Below are 23270 nucleotides of genomic sequence, written 5' to 3'. Positions count from 1 at the left end.
GATAAATGGGAATCTATTCTCCTTTTCCACCCTGATTGCCTGTGGAATGAGTCCTAGCAGATAAGATGGGGGATCTGCACAAGAAAAAGCAGGAAGCACCAGTTCTGTCATCCCAGGAAAGGCACTTTTTTTTTTCAATCTGTGAGTGCAGAGCGATGAGTGGTGGGTATCCAGGAGAAGCTGGATTCCACAGGCAAGGGGGACGTTCCGAGCGGAGCTTAGGGGCAGTTGAGATCCTGAGTCTGCAAAGGTACCGGTGTTGAGTATTCTGTGCTTGAGCAAGAGTCCTGGTGTTCCTCCTCTAAATGGCCCTCTGCTTCCTCCTTCCCAGATATCGTAGCTGAAGAGGACCCAGCTCCGTGTGCGTTCTCAGGGAATGGACGCCAGTGTGCCGTCAATGGCACGGAATGCAGGAGTGGCTGGGTGGGCCCCAATGGAGGCATCACCAACTTTGATAACTTTGCCTTCGCCATGCTCACTGTGTTCCAGTGCATCACCATGGAGGGCTGGACAGACGTGCTCTACTGGGTAAGCAGCTCAGGGAGCATTCGCAGCATGTTGTTCCCTTGGGGGAGAGCAGCTGGCTGAGAACGGAGCCCCCCTCCTCCCCCGGAGGTCGGGTCTTTGGGAAGGGAAGCAGACCTAGGCCCTCTGTTCACGTGGTGAGCCCCTCCTCCCGCTCTCGGGGACCGTCCCCCCACCCCCGCACCGGAAGGCTGCTGCGCGCACGCGCACGCGCACACGCACCGGCATTAGCTCCTCCTGGCCTGGTAGACATCTACCTCCCCAGTGCGGGCAGCTTGGGGACTTGTTCTTAACTGTATTTGCCCCCTGCCCGCTAATCCCAATGGGAGCGCTGGCATCCGTGGCCATCCTGGCTAACCTCAGAGAGACAGAGCAGCATTTCCCAGGGATAGAGGCGCCTTGATTCCCAGCCTAGACGACATAAAGGCAGTTACTTTACCAAATTCTGAAGGAAAGTGGGGAACACAGCCAGGCCCCTCCCGTGCATCCACAGCTTTATGAGACCACAGCTCACCATTAATTTTTTCCCTTCCCCCTTTTTTCCACTCCCCTGTTGTATCTCCAGCGTCAGTGACAGGCCAGAGCCAATCCTTCCTCCTCTCTGCTCTCTCTTGAGTCAAAGAGCTCTGGCAGAGATGTTAGAAAAAGTCAACGCTGGTTGACGCCCCCCCCCCCCCCCATAACAGGTGGATAAGTTCTTAGCGACTAGCGTGTGACTCCTCTTGTTCCTGGCAGAGCCAGGAGGGTTGTCTGTGACTAAAATACAGCAGCCCGTTTCCCCTGCTGGCTTGGTGTATAGGTAGCATTTTTTTAATAAGCTCCCAGAAATTTAGAAACAATGTTTCACCCCACAGTAACTGAGTTGCTGGGAAATACAGTAGCATCTAGATTTTGAGCCCAAATCCAAGTTCGTGAAACTAGTATTCCAGTAATTATTTGGAGAAATGGTTCTCAACCTGTGGGTCATAACCCCTTGTGGGGGGAGGGGGAGTTTAAAATGTCAGATAGTTATATTATGATTCACAACAGTGGCCAAATCACAGTTACGAAATAGCAAGGAAATGATTTTGTGGTGTGGGGGGGCGGGCGGGGGTGTCACTACCGCAAGAGGAACTATTAAAGGGTCGCAACATTAGGAAGGCTGAGAACTGGTTTAGAGGAAACTAGTAGTATTTCTTGAGTAGGCAGCTTCTTGGCCAAAGGCTTAGAAATGGAGAAGCAGCTTCCGGTAGTTTCCAAACCCTAACCCTAGCAGGGTTTCCTATCACTCTCTGCCCTCAGAGAACGCACCATGTGACCCTTGGCTGTGGGTTTGCTTCCCTTCCCTGGTGAGCCCTGTGCTTGTGAGACTGCCGGTGGTCCTGTACAGCCGGCCCTCTGTATCTACAGACCCTCCATCCGTAGGTCCAGTCCACATCTGACTGGCCAGATGCCAACTGAAAATAATTCAGGAAAGGAAAAAGAAAAAAAAAAAAAAAGAGTATCCTCACTGGCTGTGCCCAGACTCATTTTGTAATTATTCCCTAAACAATAGCATAGTGATTATTCACGTGCTATTAGGAATTAAGAGTAGTCCTCAGATGATTTAAGGTATATGGGGATATATGTGGCTGTAAGTCATACGCAAATGCTGTACTGTCTTATCCAGGGGGCTTGAGCAGCTTTGGCCAAGGCTGGAACCTGAGGGTGGATACTGAGGGTCGACTGTATATTCTGTTGAGTGGAGAATGGGCGTCACCAACATGTTGTAGTTTGTTTCTTCTTCATTCCTTTTTCTGATTGTTGTAGGAGCATGTGTGTGCGCGTGTGCACGTGTGTGTGCATATGTGTGCGCGTGTGCGTCTGTGTGTATGTGTGTGCACGTGTGGTGTGTGTGTGCGCGCGTGTGTGTGCAGGTGTGGTGTGTGTGCGTGCATGTGTGCGCATGGTGTGTGTGTGTATGCATGTGTGTGCGTGTGTGTCTGCAGACACAGATGTTAATCACAGCCGCAGGCAATACCTTCTCTCGTGGCGAGGAAGGACAGGCATTGTCAGCCACAGAGCTCAGGGTTGGGTGAACGGTCGACCTTCACTCCTGTCTCTTAAACTGCAGCTCTGAGCACAGCAAAACCCTTAGTCCCAGTCTTCCCCTGGGGTGGCTGATAAATAGAGCGTATCACTTGCAGAAGCCCAAACTCGGTCCTTTTCCTTCCCACAAACAGGAGAGAGGTTTTTTTTTTCATATTTTTTTAAGTGAAAGTCTGTGACTTTCTCAACCTTGTCCTCTCTCTGCTGTCATGGTGAATTGCCAGATGCCGATCCAGCATGCCTTGACTAATGGGAAATTTTATAGCTTATCTTATTCTTTTTATTTATTTACTTTTTTTTTGTTTGCACATCGATTCTGTCACAGCAATTGTCCCATTATCACGCAGAGAAAATTTCAGGATTGTGTGAAAGGGGTATCATGCACCCAGAGGCACCAGTTTCCAGTTGCTTTTTTTTTTCTTGGGAAGTTTTCACTAATGATGACGAAATGATCTTTATTGTTGCTATGACAATCACACAGTTAATAACTGGACAATTTAATGACATCCTCAATGAATCATTTAGCACCTTAGTTATGATGGAGGAGCACGTGCAATCCCTCAGTATCTCTCTAGTCTCTCTCACCTCGTAGCACATGTGAGCTCTTGAAGACGGAGCCCTGTATAAAGAGACCCCCGACCATCCTTAGGGACCTCCAGCAAGAGCCCGTAGCCCTTGATTAAGGGCAGGGATCTGTGAACATCTTAATAAGGGGCTTAAGAGTAAATATGTTTGGCCTTGGAGGCGTGTGATTCCCCATCCTAGCCCCCAGTTCTCCATTGAGCTTGGAGCTAGCCGTGGAGTAAGCATGATTGAAAGGATATGGCCCTGTCTTGACTGCACTTCACATATGGGCCCTGAAATCTGAATTCCCTATGCCTCTTATACATCATAACCTGTTCTCCTTTTTACCTCCCCTTCCCCCCCCCCATGCCCACAACTATTTAAAAATCATGAAGCCAATTTTTGGCTTTCGAGAATCATATAAAAGGAAAAAAATGGATTTGGCCTTCAGATCATAGTTGAGGGGCAGCTGGCCTAGACCAGAACCCAGTACGCTGTCCTTATTAATCTTCCCCTTGCCAGTGGTTTATGGATTCTCCTGTAACACTAGGGGGCAGCTGAGTAATGTCTTCCAGAGTGTTCTTAAAGACCTTACTGTCTGAGACACATCAGGATTATTTTTAATCACTTGTTGATTGCATTTATTAGCTCATCATAAAGAAAGGCGGGGGCCGGGAACTCAAGCTCCCCAGTATTTTATGGGCCACAGTCAGCTGGAAGCCACACAGCTGTGTCCTGGAACAGAACATCTCTATCCAGCACAAAGCCCGGCCTCAAGTGGGTGCTCAGGAAATAGACATGATTGTTTCCACTCCTGAGCCCACTGGACTGAGCCCATTGCCTCCTTGGTGTAGACGGCCTGTGGTCAGAGGATTTTTATCTACTCTATTCAGAGAGAAAGGGGATTCAGCTTTAAATACCGATTGCAAATAAATTTCTTGACGTCCAGGATTTTGTATATGGTGGCCAAAGCCTTCGCATCCAGACAAGTTTCTATTTAGTCCATGTTCTCCCATGCACTCAGGCCGTGGCTCTCAGGGGTCTCTGGCAGGTGTCTGGCAGAGTCTTGGAAGGGATTGGGCACAAAGGCGTACCTGTAGCAGAGCTGTTTGGAGATGTGGGGAATTGGGATCACGAGCCGCTACTGGGGAGATGTATTGTAGATGTTTCATAAAGGGAGCTTCTCAAATGTATTTTAAGTGCTGTTTAGCTCACACAGACATGGTTTTTTGTTTTTGTTTTTGTCCATAGAGATGGTAGTGCAGTGCAGAGAAAGAAAGAGCTGGACAAGGCCAGGTTCTGGATCCTTCTGGGCTTGGACGCCTTTGTCTATAGGATGCACAGTTAGCATCTTGTACACGTGATTATTTTTCCCTTCGACTTCAAACAAACTTTGTCTGTCTCTTGAGAGGAAACGTTTTTGGATGTAGGAAATTGATGCAAAGTGTTGGTTTGGGGAGAGCGCTGTTCGCGTCCCCTGCAGCCTCTCGTGTGAGTGCCAAGCTCTTCCCTCAAGGGTGCACAGGGCTGCAGAGGCGCTGGCTGACAGACCGCTTATAGAAGCACTCGATCGCCTGATAGCACCCCTCAGTCCCAGCGCCTCGCCTCGGAGATTCTTCTGTGCCCAAGAGTTCAAGACCTTGCCTTTCCCATAGTCTATGCTCTGAGGTATTCCAGCAGCTTCCGAGAGCTAGAAAAGCCCAAACGCCTTTTGCTGTCCTTTAACTCGAGGCATGCATGGGCACTTAAAATAAGAAAACTGAAGCGAAATAGAAAATTGTCTTGGGTGCCAGGTGGCCCTCCATGATGAGGGTGACATCAATACAACTTAATCTAAATCGAAGTGCTTTCCCTCCTGCTGTCTCCACTGTTGATGAATGACACACATACAGAACCTTGGGCAGGTAACGTGTCCTCGAAGTGGGCATTTGGGGGACCAGCCCAGAAACGGATTTTTTTCCCTGTGTGTATGATAAGCATTAATGACGTGGTTCTGCAGCCCGTGTGTGGGGAGGGAGGCTGGCCCGAGAGCTTACGTTTCATCTCCTCTGGCAAAGGGATGCTCTGGTCAGCTGTGTTTAGCCCCTGCCTCCCTCAGTCTTCCTCGGCTGTCCTTGTGGGCTGCCAAGCGATTTGAGAAGATGGAAGTCTGCAAAGTCCCTACTCCCAAGAAATTCAAAGGCATCTCCGTTTCTTTAAACGAGACATTCCCCCTGCAGCCATTACCAAAGCCTTGCTCTGACGTCACTGAGGTCTGAGGAAGCCAGGTGAGGCAGATGGCCTGCTCGGCGGACTCTGCCGGGCTCAAAAGTAAGATGTCCGATGAGAGTCCTGCCCTGGGTCACTGTCTCCTCTGCCACGTACACACCCTGCTCCAGCAGAGGCTAGAAATTTCTGTCATGGCTATTGATTCAAAGCCGAAGCCCTGTCTGCCACGCCAGGCAGCTTGCTTCTCCCGGCTACATGTGGGGTTTTGTTTTTGTTTTTGTTTTTAAAGTAAGTTTGGTGGTGTAGTTGCTTTGGAAGAATTACCCTCTGCCTTCCTGATGAAATTAGTTTATCCAACTTAATTAGATCAACAATCGGAGCCCTGGCCCAGGCTCATTCATTCCTCTAATTGCTGATGTGCAGATGGATACGGGTCCCATTAAGCACATCAGTGTTCATGTGGCCAAGCAGGTGTTGCATAAGGGAGTTAATGCCCTCTCCCTAGACTTCGGCAACAGATGTTAGGTTTTCGGGTTTGTTTTTTTTTTATGTTCCCTTTTCCTGTTTGGCTTCTGCGTGAGGCAAACATTGTGAAATGCATGAGGCTCTTTCCATAAAGCTAAAACCTGGAGGCAGATAATGTGCAAAAAGGCACAGGGCTTAAAACCCCTAAGGGTTTGCACCTGCCAGAAAGAGCAAACTTGGCCTGTCCGGATCATTGACTGGCTGAAGATCCAGGGTGCTGCTGCAGAGTAGGGCCTGGGGTTGTGCGTTCTGCTGCCCGACTGGTAGCCATCCTACCATCCCCTTCCCTCAGGGGATTTGTCCCTCTGAACACGCTGACCTGTGCTGCTGGGAAGGCCCATCCAGCTGTGATCCATAGCACACCTCTGTGCAAACGGCTCACTCCCAAACCATCCCTGACAAGGAGGCCACGCCTGAGGGAGCGGTTAAAATCTTCCAAGGAGAGTCAGCTGCTTCTCTGGTGTCACCCTGCCTTTTTGAACACCTGTCAGGTCACAGAGTTGGTGTGGGACAGACAGCAGTTAAAGCCAGGTTCTTTTAGTGTGTGCAAGCTGAGGGAAACACACACACACACACACACACACACACACACATCCCCAAAGCATCCAGAACACGTGTCAGCTATTGACCTTGACACCGTTTTTTCTTGTTTTCATGTTTATTTAGTGGTACGCAGAGAACCCAAATCTGAGGCGGGCCAGGCATCCTTGGGTAGATGGACAGGATGATTGCCTTCAAATAGACAGTGGTTATGTTAGATATGTTTATTTGTTTGGAGAATGGGTCTCACTGTATAACTGGCTGGTCCAGAACTCTCAGTGTAGACAAGGCAGGCCTTGACCTATAGAGATCCATCTAGTTTTTTTGTTTTTAAGGAGTTTATAGAGTCACATGTTAACAGGTCTGACTCCATAATTGAGACTTTGCCACCAAATCTTAAGGACAGTTAATGCTAACCTCTGGAGCAAAGCAGCCCCGAGGATCCAGGAGAGCACCAGCTCTGCCCTCTGCTGAGACTTCCCTTGGAGGGTGTGCATCAGGACAGGGTCCCGAGGTGGAGCCAAACCTCAACTCATTTCCCTACCTGGGGCCAGGACGTGTGTGCATTGACACCTCTGTGAGTCTTCCTAGGTGTGTGCGCCTGTGTGTGTGTGCGCCTGTGTGTGTGTGCGCCTGTGTGTGTGTGCGCCTGTGTGTGTGTGCGCCTGTGTGTGTGTGTGTGTGTGTGTGTGTGTGTGTGTTGGGAGTATGTAATGGATGTCTGCCTGCTGTTGTCTCTGATTTCAGTCTAAGCAAATGTTTAATTCACTGTATGGAATGCTTTCTCTGATGTGACCCTTCTCTCCTTGCTAGATTCTCCTATTAACCCACTCCTACGAGCCCATCTTATTTCTTACAGATGAATGATGCTATGGGATTTGAATTGCCCTGGGTGTATTTTGTCAGTCTCGTCATCTTTGGGTCATTTTTCGTACTAAATCTTGTACTTGGTGTATTGAGCGGGTAAGCTACATCTCTTTCATCTTGAAAGCAGAGTCCCGAGGACAGTTGCCAGGACCACACAGGCTTTGCTGGAGGGGCCAGTGGGCGGGTACCGCTCCCTTTGTATTGCTGAGGCTGCCCAAACCAAGCTGTCTCCTGGAACTTCACCAGCTGTCACGAGAGAAAGCTGTGGAGAGATTATTGACCAGGAATTAATTAATATCAGTATTGTTGCTTGGGATTTAAATAATTTCCCTTGCTTGGCCTTTTGTCTGTCCTGAAATGAGATACATTTATAATTACTTTCTTGGTCTGGATCCAAATACAGTGCCCATCAGTTGGCACAAAAGTGTAGCTATAAACGAGTGGTCTGAGCTGACTTTGTAGAGTCCCTTCCCGAAGACCAGCCACAGGGCTTGCCCTGCCCCGAGGAAAACTGCGGAAGGACCCTTCTCATTCAGACCCTCTCCTTAGCACACCAACCTTCAACCAAAGCCCTGAGTGGTCCTGCAGCCGCAACCGGGGCTCTGTTCTTTAGTAAGTGGATTAACTGATAACTGATGTCCTTGCATTTTACAGGTAAATGATGCGATAGGATGGGAATGGCCATGGGTGTATTTTGTTAGTCTGATCATCCTTGGCTCATTTTTCGTCCTTAACCTGGTTCTTGGTGTCCTTAGTGGGTAAGCAGTTGGATCCCTGCTGCACATGCCACCCCCCTCCCCCGCTGCCACATGGGAGGCAGCCCTGCGTGCCTCCCAGCTGCTCCCCGGTGGCTTCTCTGCATGCCTCTGGACTCTGATGTCCCCTCTGTGTGTTGCTTTTGGATTGAACTGTGATTCTCTCTCTGCCTGTCTCTGTCTGTGAGGTTCTGTGTTTCTGACGCTTGCCCAACACTGTTAGCTTAATGAGAACCGTTTCCCTCAGAGGTGAGTTAAACAAGCAAGTTAAAGGCTTCCTAGCCTTCGTCTCCCCCCAGGGAGGGACTTAGGTCTCTTATGGGCTTCTCGTTTCATTAGTACATGACCTGGGCTTCTTGAGTCACCCTCACGAGTGTTATAAATGGGGTTTCAGAATTTGTGCTTAAGGCCTAGATTAGTACATAAATACCCAGCATTAGTTTGACTTGTCACTGCTGTCACTGTGTGAGTTACGTCTCTGATTCAGCTTTTGCTTGATACAGAACGGTGTTCAGCTTTTACACACATGTCCCTTATGGCTTCATTGTCCCCATCGTTTGGTGGCCATTTAAAAAGTTCATTGTGGTTAATGCCTGTACTTGTCCTCCATTTATTAGGTTCAGGGGAGATGGGCTTGGGAAGAGTCTCGGGCTCTGGGACTGTGCCCCACCTTGGTGGGAGATGGCATTCCAAAGCCTCTGTGAGCATCCATGAATCTCAACATCTCTGAGGTACTCCCAGAAAGTGGAGTATCCCCATCAAAGTGGGCTGGCAGCTCTCTCAAAAGCAGTTTCATAAGTGGGAGATTGATTTGGGCCTGAAAAGTGCTGTGGGTATCTTAGCTTTAGGGTCTTAACTTATTTAATTCTATTTGTGTTGTTGCCTTATAGTTAAGATAAACATTGTATTGTATTCGATTTTAAATGATGTTGCTAAAAAAACGCTCTGTCTTAAGAATTCGACATCGAGGTGGGCACAGGAGGAGGGGAGGGAAAGGGAGAGGGACCTCGTACTGACTTGTGAAGCAACCTTGTTTCTTATCTAAATTTAAAATGGAAAATAAAAAAAATATTAATATAAAAAAAAAAAAAAAAAAAAAAAAAAGAAATTAGTAAAATAAAAAAATGAAATGGAATATTACAAGAGACATCAAGGAAACTCAGGGAACCATATAAGTACATACTCAAAAATTCATATTATATCGAACTGAAAAACCTAAAAGAAATAGGTAAATTACCAGCTGTATTGGACCTGATAAGGGTAAACCAATATCAGATAAGCAATTTAAACAGACCCATGAACCCTAGTGATGCAGTTATTTAAAATTTCAGAACTGAAACAAGCACTGGGCTAGATGTACTTAACTTCTACCAAAACCTGTAGAGGAGAACTAGTTCTAACATAGCTCAAATTATTTCACAAAATAAAAACTGAAGGATTATTTTCTATTTATTTTATAAAGTCACTGTTAAGCTGATACCAAAACAGCAGACAGACATAATTTAAAAAAGATTATAGACCAATTGTCATAATGACCATAGATGCAATAAGTCTCAGTAAATGCTTGCAAAACAAATACAATAACAAAAAAAAAAAAAAAAAAAGAATTCGACATCGAATGTTTACAGTCTATACACTTTGAAATTTTAAGGAATAATAAAACAGCCAACTTCCAAAGCAAAGCAGAGTCAGCATGCGGTGATTGCCCTGAGCAGCCCAGAAGGTACCCATGCCCTCTCCTTCTGGCCCTAGTCACTGTACCGAGCCCAGAAAGTCTCAGGAAATCACACCGGCGGCGGACTTGATCCCAAGTGAGTTTATCTATTCACTCTCTCTATCTTGCTCCTCCAGAGAGGCCGTATCTCAGGACATGATGTCATCACGTGTGCTAAGTTAGTAGAGTTAGCTTTATCTCGGGGCTTTTTTTTTTTGAGGTGCCGTCTTTCGCAGAGTGGAAGACAGATCCCATTTATCTGCCTTGACTCCTTTGCCTACATTCTCCCAGCCTGCCTTGCCATTGAATTGAGTGTGGTCAGGTCTGTGCCGTGAAACGCAGTCGTGAGCACGCCTTGTCTGGAGGTGGCTCGGGAGCCGTGCTTTCCCCACCAGTGAGAGGAGCGGGGAGTGGGAACTGCACTGGGGAGGGCAGCCCCCAGCTCCCCCTAGTTCCCCCAGCCCCCCAGTTCCCCCAGCCCCCCCAGGTTCCCCAGCCCCCAGCCCCCGCCTCAGCTCCCTTATACAGGCTGTAAACTTTAAAAGGCCTTCCTCCGGACTTCATCATTCATTTTGGTTTTCCTTTTCTTTCTTTCTGTTCTCAAACAGGGTCTTAACTCTGTATCCCAGGCTGGCTAGTGTAGAACTCACTGCATGGCCCCCGGGCAGGTCTTGACCTCAAAAGGGTCTTTGTGAGCGCTGGGATTAAAAAGCCTGAGCCTCCTCCGTGTGAGGCTCCAGGACCTTCCTCCTTCAGAGCTCCTGTGGCCTGAAGTTGGGGTCAGCCGGGCGAGAGTGGCAGTTGTAGCTGGAGAAGCGTTGCCACAGGAACTGCCCGTACAAGGGCAGCAGCTGCAGCTGTGTTTCGAGCTCCTTGGCGCCCCATGTCTCCCGAATCCAACTAAACTGACGGAGGCCATGGAAACCACTAATTTTAACAGTGCCGGTTACGTGTCTTATCTTTCGCTCCCCCTCTCTGGGCAGGAACTATTGCCCGAGCATGATGAGGCAGAGATACAAGCCAGCCAGATCATGAGGTGTTTAAAAAAAAAAAACGGCAAAGACGGAAGATGGGGGCAGGGGCTTCCCATGTAATGACAAGGGTTTAATAGGAAGCCTCGTAGGAAGAACCCAAAGCTAGAGGGTTAGATAAAGCACACATCCCCACCAAACAGTTTGCTGAAATACATCTTGAGAAAAAAAACCAAGTTTTTGAAAGGCATTATTTTTATATTTAAAAAAAAGGCTAGGAAAGAAAAACCAGATGATGCTTCAATGTTAAAAAGCAAACCCAAGACTTCCTGGTGGTTGTAACTGTCAGCTGGTGCTGTGCTCCGACTCCTAGGGGGTAACCACTCCCTTTCCTCCCCTCCCACCCCTCAACCCGTGTGGGTAAGAAGCCCTGAGGCAGACTCTGGTCTGCAGAGCTCTTTGGCTGGCATCTTCCCGGTGGCTCCTGATGAGGGTCTGGCTCTGCGCCCGCCCGAGGCCTGGGGTGCCAAGGTGTCTAAGATACAGAATCCAGCCTTGGACTCAGGCTGCAGCCCGAGCTGTACAGCAAAGGCTACAGCTGGGAAGGCTGGCGGCCCTCTGTCCTCACCACCTCGCCACCCCCCAGGGTTCCCTGCGGTGCTCTGCCTGCCTCTGCCCTCTTGTTTATCCATTGGTAATTTTTGTTGCTATTGTTAAAGCTGATTTAGAATGGTTACTTTCATCTTGGAGGTGTTGCAGAGCCAGAAGGACACAAAATGTCAGAAGACAATTTCTGTGGCACAGCCCTTAAGGGACTTTGAGACTAGCGTGTAACTAGCCCTGGGTTCCAAGCCTCCCACCATAGGGACTTTAGTCAAGACCTCATGCATTATGGCATTCTGATAATGGACTCACTAAGTGACAGTGACATCAAATGTGTCTGACACTGAGTATTGTTTTGCTTGTTTGTTTGCTGTGTGTGTGTGTGTGTGTGTGTGTGTGTGTGTATGTTTAAGACAACATCCCATTGGACTAGAGAGATGGCTCAGCCGTTAAAGGCTAGGCTCACAACCAAAAATATAAGGCAGCATCCCATTGTTCAGTATACCCTTACCGCAAATTGGCCTTGGCCTTCCGAGTGCTGGTATGGTAAACATGCACCACGGTGGGTGCCTGGATAGTAACCCTTTTTAAGCATTGGGCTGTGCTTTGGTGGCTCGATCCTTTGCATAGGGCCAAGGTGCCCTGTTGCATCTTAGTCTACACAGTTGATTTGGGGTTTACACATTTCTTAAGGCACTTCAAGGCTGAGTCTCTGGAAGTGCTGTTTGTTTTGTTTCCTCCCCAAGGTGAGTCTGTGGCTCTTGAATCGCAGGCTCTGTGGGCGTGGGTGCAGATGACAGCTTTCCCTGCCCATGGCCCTCTGTGGGAAGAGCAGGAGCAGGCTGTAGCTAGTGCCCCAGCTTGACGTTTGGTTGTCCTTGGAGGACAAATCCTGTGATGGGCAGAGAACTAAAGAGGCCACTTCCTTTAGTTCTGAAGTTCGGGCGGTTGATGTGTTTTACCTTCTCAATCTGGCTTTCTAGCAACACGGGGAGCTCCTCAGCTTTAAGGCCGTTCCCTTAAGTCCTGGCCCTCTCAAGGTTTGCCCTGGTGCGTGGTACCCTAGAGTTGCCGTGGGATTCTCCAGGTGACAGTGATCGTCATGGGCAGTAGCCTGCTTCTCTACTTCAGGACCCACCTGCCATCTGCCATGCCTCTGTGGTGCCCAAGGTCTGAGTGGTCAAGGAGACTTCTTAAGCCCCTGAAATCCCAAGGAAGCTGAGGTCTGGCCCTACCAGCTCCCCACGCTCACGATGGGTTTCGGTCACTCTGACCTTTAGTCCCCTCTCCCTGAGTCTAGAAAAAGGCAGAGGATACAGAGTGGCTTGAAATCAGCTGATGAATGTAGAACCGTGAGAAGAAGGCTTTCAAGACTGTTAGTCACCCAGGGTATCACAGATCTTCTCCCGCTCCTGGCGCCCCGTCCCTGGAAAAGTAGGGACAGCTCAGGGGGACTCTGGAAATTCTCAAGAGGAGAATTTCTGAATTTTCCAGCCACACACACACACACACACACACACACACACACACACACACACACTACTCCATGCCAGCAGCAGATGGCCATGGGGCATAGGAGAGCTCTTTGTCAGTTGTACAATATTTTGCGTGCAGACTGCAGCCATTGCTCTTGGCATTAAATGCGATGAGGGCTCTTTTCCTTTGCACCGGTGGCAGGGAATGACATTTCCCGAAAGGCGGTCCTCAAGCATGACGGTTTAAATAACCACGGTTTGAGTCTTCTCTGCCTTTTCCATTTGTGTGATTTGGGTCAAAGCCTTCTCTCTTTGAGATGACTCTCCTCATCAACGTGGTCCCACATGGAAACAGTGCTCTTCCAGCCTCGTGGAGAGAGCCCTCAGAGAACTGCAGACCGTAGACCCCTTGGGGGGGGCCACCTTCAGGTTCTCGAAAGAACGTATAGATGATCTGGAATAAGACAGCCTCTCTAAGCCAGCTAATAATAGCGGTTGGCCAAGATTGGTCTGCATTAGTGAGAAATCAAAGCTATATAAAATATTTAAGTGTTTTATTCTGTAAGTATGTAAATGATGTAAGCCAAGCATCTAAAATACATCACAATGTAAGCTCCCTCCTGGGCCTGCGTGAAACAATAGGTTAAAGTCATTTGTCACTGGTCTGGGAATTCAAGGCTTTTGCCAACATCTCACAAAAATATTTGAAATAGTTTTTTTTTTCCCCTGAAGCAGGCCTTGTATGTTGTCAGGCAGTAAATGTTCTTCATAAGCCTGCTTTCAGGACATAAAACTGAATGTAAACCAAGCCTGTGTGTCTGTGACTTCAAACCACTGGGCTCTAAATTAACTTTGTGCCGTGTGTCTGTGTGTGCCTTGGAAAGCTCCAAATCTCCTTTTAGAATTGGAGCCGGTGTTAGTTACTTTTCTGTTTGTTGTGACAGAGTGCCTGGCAGAGGCACCCTGGAAGGGAGGAGGGTTTTGTCTGGGGGCTGCCGTTTGAGAGGACACAGTCCACGGTATGGGGAAGATCTGCTGGGAGCAGGAGGCAGCCTGCCTGGTCGCTCTGCCTCTGCGTCAGGAGTGGAGAGACTTGAGCGCCGCACCCAGCTTGGTTTTTCCAGGGTATTCAGCCTGTGTGTCGTGCCATCTTTACGGGGGGGGGGGTGACATCTTTCTTCCTCAGCTAAGCTTTTCTAGAAATACCCTCGCAGATGGGCCAGAAATAGCCTCTGGAACAATCCGAGTCCAGTCAAGTTGACGATGGAGATTAACCATCCCCAGGCCCTGTTATCTCAAGTTGAAGAGTTTGGGGGCAAACTGGGTGAAGCGGAACACCGGGAGAGAGAACGAGCGATTTGCGAAACAGTTCATCTTCCTGAAACTTGCTCCCCAGACTCTACTCCGAACGCATAAAACATCAGGCCTAGACAGAGACAAAGCATGGCTCCTTTCCCGAAGCCTTGGCTTCCTTGAGTGAAGATTGACGGCACACAGACAGAGCAAGTGAGGAGGGAAGGTTACAGGGGAGACGGCAGGCTCCGCCATGCCAGAATTGAGTCGGGCTTACAGCGTGGGGAGCTGGCCTGTGGTCCGTCTACATTCATGGCATTGTGAGCTTAGGAAACCTCCGGTGTCTTCGTGAACACTGGCTCACAGGGAAACACACCAGGAGGAAGAGGTATCACCTTGCAGCCATTTTCTAAGTGAGGACATATGTTCTGGGAATGGTCATTCTACTTATTTTTCATGGCAATTTAAGTTTCCTTACCAGTATGTACTGCTGGAGAGTAAACAGCAGAGTTCCCCCAGGTGTCCATTCCTCTGACATAGCTGCATTTTAGGAAAGAAGTCAAATTGCTGGCAAAGCTAAGGGGGATGGCGCCAGCCATCTTGGAGAACCGAAATGTAATGTGCTGAGTTAATGAGAATCTGTGTCTCAGACAAGAAAACCCTTTTGGCAAATGACTAATAAGGCACATGTAAATTTAGTTTTAGCCGTGAATGGCGGAATACACCTTTAATCTCAGCACTCAGGAGGCAGAGGCAGGTAGATTTCGATGAGGGTTCAAGGCCAACCTGGTCTACATTGTGTGTTGCATGACAATCAGGGCTACGTAGTGAGAACTTGTCTTAGAAAAGGGGATGGTGGAGAACTCCTTAGAAGGACCTCTCATGCTTATGGTTTTCTTTCTGTGTGTGATTAGCACTCTCCAGGCTTCCAGAGATATCTCCGAGGGTCGCCTGAAGCAAAAGACCTCAAAGTTTACATAGTTTCGCTTTGGTTAGATGAGTCTGTCTGGAAACCACCCCCCATAGCTGGGTGTCCTTCTCCTTCAACTCTGAGGTTATCTTGTGAGTGGAATTGATGTTGGGATTGGGGTATAGAAAGAAGTCACAGTCCTTTAGAAGCATCCTTGGTTTGACTTTGGTAAAGCGAGAAATTAAGTCTCAATTTGGCTTCAAATGGAAAAATACCAATTTTTTCTAGTAAAGAACAGAGCTAAACATTAATGTCTACTCTGAACATTGAGTTTTCTTGTTGCGTAGTTGACACAGGAATCCTGGTGCTGTGGGTGCCACTGTCCCCAGAAGTGTGCAGACTGGTAACCATACCTGATACTAACACATAAATGTAACCTCTCTGCCACCAGCTGGCAGCTGCTGTTTCCATAGAAATGGCTGTTGGATCAGTGGAAACGAGGTAAGAGAAAGTTTTCGCTGATGCTTCTTCCATCAAGCTGACGTCCGTTTCCCTGGCAACGGCAGTGGACAGCAGCCAGGTCCTAGAAACGGATTCAGTGGAGCGCTTTCACTTGGCAGCTGTGGTTATCCTCTGCTCCTGACCACGCTGTCTTTGACAACACCTAGCAGAGGCCTCTGAGGACCTAGGAGGTACTGCTGGCCTCATGTGACCTCCTGGGCATCCATCTTGCCCATGGCCAGCTGTGTCCAAAGCAGACTGTCAGCGATTTCCTCTCCGCCTGGGCTCACCTTGTTTATACAGCTTAGGAGATGGTATTGCAAAGCAGACTGTTGGAGTCTGCAGTTGTCAAGTCTTGGGGGAGTAGGATTTGTTGCTGTGATTTTATGCACAGACTCAGCTCTTCGCAAAACTGGTGATACCTTCATAGCTGAAATTAAAGCCATAATTTTCATGTGTTCCTTATTCTGTTGGTGGCGTTCGCAGTCTCCTACAATGAAAAGGATGTTTATGAGTTTAATAATTTGACTTCATGTGAGAAGCATCATGATGTCTGTCTCTTAAGATGTTGCTGCTAGGTTCCGCCACATTTTTGCTTCTGTTCATTGGTCTCCTACAGGCTAGTAAAATTGCTTTCAGGGCTCAGATATTGTAGAGCAGCCTTGGTATATATACAAAGATAGTATGTCTGCCATATCTGGAACTTTTCTTTGATAGAGTTCAGTAGTTTTTTCTTCTTGGGTTTTCATTTTATTTCTGGACATGTATGCATCCAAAGCACAAGTTTGCCCCCTGCCCACGTTACTCAGCATCTGTAGGTCCCACGGCACAAGAGAGAACCTTGTTGCCTGGTGTGGGGAATGGGTACATGTGAGGAGGTGGTCTGGGTAAATTGTTTGCCCTAAGCTCCTCAAAGATAAATTTTCTTTAAAAAGATCTTTTTTCCTGAAAAAATTAATTAAAAGCCCTCTTAATTTATAGCTGTGTCTTTGAGAACCAAACGAGATATGGGTATATAGTACTGGAAGAATATGGATGTGGGCATCCAGACAAATCATGGAAAACTGTGTGGTCTGTCTTTGCAGGACTTTCCGGATGACTTTCCCTTAGCTCTCTGGAACAGAGTGACTGTTCCCGGAGGCCTGAGCATGGTAATGCCTGCCTGCGATTCTATCACGGGGGCTCATGGGTTCTAGCTTGGGAATCATGGGTTCAAGGCCAACCTGAGCTATATAGAAAGGTGGTTTCTAAGTTTCGTTTTGTTTTATGAAGCATGCCCAGTTGAGAAGGCAGGCTTACAATGCGGGGGGGGACTCTTGGAGACGCTGTTAGAGAGGGACAGGTGGTTCTGTGGGCACAGTCGGTGTGTGGCCGAGGCGTGTGGAAAGTGCCCTGAAGAACTGCAGAGTGAATAACAGCTCCCATAGGCAGGCAAGGCGGGAGAGGCAGCTGAGGCTGAGCTTTCCCTCAAGGCTGGGCAATGGGGAGACGCAGAGGGGCCTCTGAGGGCTTGGGGAAGCAGAGACCAGGGAGGGAAGACTGGCCAGATTCACACTGGTCCTTGTAGACAGAGCCCATGGTTAGCTTTGGTCATGGTTGAGGTGTAGAGGAATCACAGAAAAATTTTAACCAAGAATTAATGAGATTTAGGTGGGCAGTTGTAGTGCACACCTTTAATCCCAGCCCTTGGGAGGCAGAGGCAGGCGGATCTCTGTGGGTTTGAGGCCGGCCTGGTCAACAGAGTGAGTTCTAGGACAGCCAGGGCTACATACAGGAATCCTGTTTCAAACAAAAAACAAAGAATAACTGTTATTTAAATTTTACAAAATTATGATATTTGAATATTTGGATGTCTTCAGACTGCCTTTAAAAATGTACCAAGAGGCAGGCTACATTGGTAACCATCTAGAGAGATGCACAGATTGGTGATACTGGAGATCTAGCAGATGTTATCTGTAGAGTCCAGCTGGTAGGCCTACAGGTGGCATTAATTCTAAAATTTGTTATGCTTTTATAAGTGTTTGGAATTTTTCTTAGTTTCATGCTGGAAAAGTCTGCATGTAAAAGTCACCAGAGCTGCAGTGACAGGAATGCACTTCATACAAAGGGTATATATATATATATATATATATATATATATATATATATATATATATGGAGGCCAACCTGCGGCTGCTGTGAGCAGCTTCCAGCCACCAGGTAAAACCGTACCAGCTTGGACCTTACACTATAAAAAAAAAAGAATAAAACAGGACAAACTGCAGCATGCCTGTTTTCAGAAAAGGGAATTGGCATCCCAGGAGTGGGATCTACAGCCCCAGTGTCTCCCAGCTTCATGCCTTAGAAACACCCTTAGAATTGCGGAGGGTGGCAAGGCACAGCAGAGCCCGTCAGTCCGTTTGCTGAGGAGGCAGAAAGTAGCTCAGGGCTCCTGAGACAGCTGGAGTTTGTACGGTAGAATAGTGAGGGGTCATCTCCGGAGAAAGGGCTCCAGAAACTGAATAGATCTCTTCCTCTAAAGTCTTTGGCCATGTGCATGGTTAAGTATATGCCAGATCATACCGACTGAAGCCTGCCAGCAAACAGCTATGGGAGGTAAACCTTAAAGTGCGTGTGCGGTATTTGAAATGAGATTTCAGGAAAGGCAGGCATTGGTAGGAAGCCACTTTCACTATAAAAACAAGCCTCTAAAGGGCCAGGCCAAATGGCCAATAAATTATACACTTGCCAAAACAAAAAATCAATACCCATTAAAGGAAGATGCTGAAATTTAGCCATTCCCCCAAATATTTCATCTCATGATCAGGGTAGTGAGGAGCAGCAGGGAAAACCCCACAATCAAGGGGGAGACAAGAGAAACGCATCAGGGGACGGCAGAAACATGGCAGTGGGTGACCTCTATACCGTCCAAGAAATGGGAGGACAAGATGCACCCCACAAAGAGACAGCGCGCAGCCGCAGCATAGGAGTAACCCGGGCGTGGAAAACCACCGCGAGCTAGAGGGGGAAAGCGGAGTGAAGACTTAGAGATGTGCCGGGCTATAGAAGGCAGGCTGATGGGTGTGACGTTCCAGTCCCCAAAGGAAGATAGATAGTGAACGGGGAGAAATAAATAGACGCAAGTAAAATAAAGTTAGTAAGTGGAAGAGAAAGCCAGTCCGAGGCACAGCAAATTCAGAAGGCCGGAGGTTAAAGGTGTAGCACCTTAGAGGGACTTAGATGGAGAGCATCGACCCCAAGGATGTCCTCTCCCGCCTCCACCCTTCCGTACACACACATGCCACCCCAAAACAAACGACATTAGGTAGGGAAAAGAACACCACATGCTAGAACAAGGTAAAAAATCCGTTGACCTAGTTTTTAGACAGAGTGAAAACAGGCCGCAGTTCAGCGGAATGGAATCTCTAGAGAGTGCTTGCCTGGCATGTGCAAGGCCCCAGGTTCAAGCCCCGGTATTAAAAAAGTAAGGAAAATGGTTCCGGAGCTGGGGAGCAAAAACACTCACCGAAAAAAAAAAAGTGAAACAAAACAGATTTCAAAGAGCCGAGGGAGCTGATCAACAGATCACACCTACACTGTAAGACATGTTGAAGGAAATTCTTCATGCTGAAGGAAAAATGGTTTTAGGTAGAAACAAATTTATATTTTAGAAATAAGAACCCCAAATGACAAACGTAAAGATTATAAAGGCTTTCTTTTCATTAAGAGGTAGCATCACGGGCTAGAGAGATGGCTCAGAGGTTAAGAGCACTGACTGTTCTTCCAAAGGTCCCGAGTTCAATTCCCAGCAACCACATGGTGGCTCACAACCATCTATAATGAGGTCTGGTGCCCTCCTCTGGTGTTCAGACACACATGCAGGCAGAATACCATATATGTAATAAATAAGTAAATTTTTTTAAAAAGTAGCATCACACTACTATGGAGGGTGCAATTGTCTTAAAGGGAACTCAGAACAGCGGGGACATGAGAAATGGAGGGGGGGTTAAGGGGAATCATCCTGTTATAAAATTCCTTAAAATATTGCATACGTTAGCTGGGCGTTGGTGGCGCACACCTTTAATCCCAGCACACAGGCGGGGAGCCAGATGCGGGCATATCTCTGTGAGTTTGAGGTCAGCCTGGTCTACAAGAGTGAGTTCCAGGGCAGCCAGGAATACACAGAGAAACCCTGTCTTGAAAAACAAAACAAAACAAATTTTACATACATTAGAGAAATTGTGAATTAGGGATTGCCATGCTGCAATGTAAGGATGCGTAGGACAATCTTCGCATTTTAAAAATAAAACAGTCACAAGCCATAGAGGAGATGTAATGGAATACTGAGCAGCATCAGTTATCCAAAATCAGACATGGGAAGAAGGGGGGGGGTCAAACATGGGCAGTATCAGCAAAAAGCAGACAGCATTTGGCGTGGTGACTCATGCTTGAAGTTCGAGGCCTGGGAAGGCCGAGGCATGAAGAGTGTATTCCGGGCTAGTCCAAGCTATGTAACAGCGAGATCTTGACTCGAGAAAAGCAGACGGAACGGCAAGACGGTGGACAGCTGTCAGCTTCATCGATAACTGAACTCAGTGAAAGTGGCCGTGCTATTTTAAGGAAAGGCACAGACTGTTACACTGAGCAACAATTCAAGATGCCATAAAACTTGACACAGACTCCAAGCAAAGGAGTAAAGTTAATATTAAATGTCAAAATAATTGGACCTCATGATAAGGAGCATTCCTAGAAATAGGGAAGAGAGAGGAGGGAGAGGGGAGAGAGAGAGAAAGAGAGGAGAGAGGGATGTTTTCTTTGAAAACAGTTTACTAAGAATTTTTAAAACTGATTAGCCATATATTTGTGCCATTTCTTTGAGACAGGATCTCACTATGTAGTCCTGGTTTTCCTAGAACTCCTTATGTAGAACAGGCTGGCTTCAAACTCAGAGATCCACCTGTGTCTTGTCTCCTGAGTGCTGAGATTAAAGGTACACACCACCATTCTAGCTATATTTGATTTTTAAAAGAGAACTCAAAAATGAAAACTTTCAGAGAGCACCAGTGGTCTACATCGGATCCTTTCCACTTAAGAGAAATCTTGCCATTCCTAGGAAAATGCCTATCTGATAAAAACGCCAAAGTAGTCTAAACACCCAAACTTACAAAAACAGGAGAGTGGTACCCTTCATGGTTCTGAATACAAATGTTCTCAAACGTTAGTAAGGAGCATTTCATTTGTGCTAGTAGATCTTAGACTAAGTGAACTAGAGGAAATATAAAGTGAGTCCATTCTTAGAAAAATCCCAGTGTGACTTACTACATTAGTATGGGGAAGGAAAGTTTGTGTGGCCCTCACACTGAATGATCCCAGCAGCATTGTCGGTTCCCAGCAAACTTTTACAACCTGGACCATCCTCTACAGAAACCTGTAGCTAACATCGTGGGTAATGTTTGAACGCTAACTTTGACTTTCTTCCTAAGACTAGTAGCAAGGTGTGGATGAATCTATGAGCTCATCTGTTCGGCACTGAACTGATAATACTGGGCAGTGTATTAGGGCAAACAGAAAATGGTAGAAAGAAAACTGCATTTTCTGTTCATAGACTGCGTTATTGCTGACGTTGACTAAATAAAGAGGACACCATGTCAACATACAAAAGTTAATTTTATTCCTGCATACAAAGTGTAGGGAGGTTCCACAAGACTGAACAGCAGGCATCAAGGAGTGTTTAGGGTCCCCTAGGAAAAGATTGGGGGTTTAGAAGAGCTTGCCACCCTGGGGCAGCGTCCCAGAGGGCTCTCAAAGGGCTTAGGGAGTTGAAGAGAAGGGTAAGTTAATGACAATGCAAGCTCAGGAATACAGCATGATGGCATACGTGGGGACTAGGAGCGAGGGCATCAGAACGTGCCAGGGACTAAGGAAGGTGTGGTAGGTGTGGTCTTCAGCTGGCGGAGGACTTATCCACATGGATAACATCCTGGAGCCTGGTTTGGCTCCACCCAGTCAAGGGTGTGGAGGTTTCAGAAGCGCCTGTCTCTGCATGCACACCCTGGGATGCTGGGTCTATGCACTGAGGTCTCCATAGCCCTCAGCTAGCTTATATCACCTTGTGGCTGTGATCTCTGGCTAGCCCGGGGTGCAGTGACTCCTGCGATGTGGTTGTCAGCTTCCCCTATTACGTAGGGAAGGTAGGACATCAGAGGTAGAAAGTCCTGGTCAGCTCCTGTCCCACGCTTGTTAGAGAGATAGGACTTGGGGTCATCACAATTCTCTTCTCCATACCAAGGCTCTCTTGTCCTTCAAATGGCACGACTCCCATTTCCTGAGTGTCCTGAGTGAGGAGACAGATAGAAGGGACGTGGAAGTCAGAAAGCGCTGTCTGCGTGTAAGGGGGTCGCTTGTGTCTGACTGTGCTCTCCAGGAGAGAAAACCCCCTTGTTCAGGGTCTGAGCATTCACTGGCTAGGGTTTCTCTGCAGGGTTCCATTTCTTTCTCGCTGTCATAAGCCATTGGCTTGGGTTCCAGGCTAAAACAGTGATCCGCCCTGAACTCCGTCATTCCCTTAAAACTCTGCTTTAAAATAAATCTTGGTTTAGGTTGTTGGCTGGCATCTTCAAATGCAAGCATTTGTGGGTTCCCAGTCTCTGAGCCTTGGGGGACTTCTCTGTCTTCTAAAGCACTTCAAGACTCCACCTATCACCCTCTTCCCAGAAGAGCCCCTGTCAAGAATTATTAGCCGCTACTTGTGAACAGGGTGATGGGCATGCCCGGGTATTTCAGCTATACCTTATCCCTTACTGGCAATGATTCAGCATAGGGTTTGTGCCTAGGAGTGTGGTGGGGGTTGGCAGGTCAGAAGGGGGTGCTCCCTAAAGGAAGCGAGGCTCTGGTTGAGAGTTGAGATAGGGACCATCAAAGCTTTTCAGGGAGCCCTGGGCTGGCTGCCCAGCAGTGGGACAGGAGAGCTGGGTTTGCAGTCGGAGGCCCCTGCTGAAGAAGCATGATCTCTCCTTTGAGCTGAGGATACCGCTCAAGTGCTCGGTGGATCTAAACTGCAGCTGAGCTAAATAAAACTAAGGTGGGGAGAGGAGACCCCCCCCCCCGGAGCAGGGGTGGTGTTGGGGGCAGGGTATGGAGGTGAAGGTGTAGATGATGAAGGCGCAGACTTGGGCAGTCATTGTGACTTTGATGAGGAACCCCTCCGCTGACCTCACGTGGAACCATTGCTCCTATCGTTGCTGATATGGCAGCTGGGGTTATATCCAGCCTCCAGCCTGTGTGCGCTTTCATTAAGTTTGTTTCATCCGAGCCTCCATACTGCTTTGGGATAGTAAGAAGTCTTTGCCTTTGTTTTATAGATGAATATGGCTCATGAGGTTCACGTCGATGAATCAAGACTCAGGGAGGCCCCACAGTTTTGTTTTGTTTTTTCAGAGTGACACAGTTTAAAGAGGCAAGGCTAGTAATTAAATGGAGACCCTGGAGTCTCCAGAGCCCAAGCTGCTTTCCCATTGCCGGGAGCTGCTTCGTGTTGGGCAAGGGCAACTCCTGGGTGTGAGGCCGCCCACCCAGAGGCTCAGCTGGTGCCTCCTGAGCGGCTTGGCTCTTCATGCTCTGTGGGGTTGTTTCTCTTCCCAAGTCTAAGTACCCAAAGCAGATCAACAGCGGAATATCTTCCGAGAACCTGGGGCCCCCCTTCCATAGGTCTGCTTGTGAAGAAGTCTCTCTGTGGCTCCAATTGTCTTTTAAGGGCTGTTAGCTGGGGAGCAC

The 23270-nt window shown here is 47.8% G+C and overlaps 1 protein-coding gene across 18 annotated transcripts in view; it reads left to right on the top strand.

The window, feature by feature from the left end:
* Cacna1d (calcium voltage-gated channel subunit alpha1 D) overlaps nt 1-23270 on the top strand; it is a 297754-nt gene that overhangs the window by 164791 nt on the left and 109693 nt on the right. For 13 of the 18 annotated variants that reach the window (XM_040746547.1, XM_040746548.1, XM_040746560.1 and 10 more), the window contains exons 7-8: nt 332-528; nt 7951-8054. In XM_040746547.1, the coding sequence (XP_040602481.1) occupies nt 332-528; nt 7951-8054 (301 nt within the window). 18 annotated transcript variants of the gene reach the window in all.

This window comes from Mesocricetus auratus, unplaced genomic scaffold (genome assembly GCF_017639785.1).
Source record: "Mesocricetus auratus isolate SY011 unplaced genomic scaffold, BCM_Maur_2.0 Super-Scaffold_100006, whole genome shotgun sequence".
Classification (NCBI taxonomy): Eukaryota; Metazoa; Chordata; class Mammalia; order Rodentia; family Cricetidae; genus Mesocricetus; species Mesocricetus auratus.
Note: the sequence above shows the minus strand (reverse complement) of the source record. Positions and strands in the feature narration are given on the sequence as shown.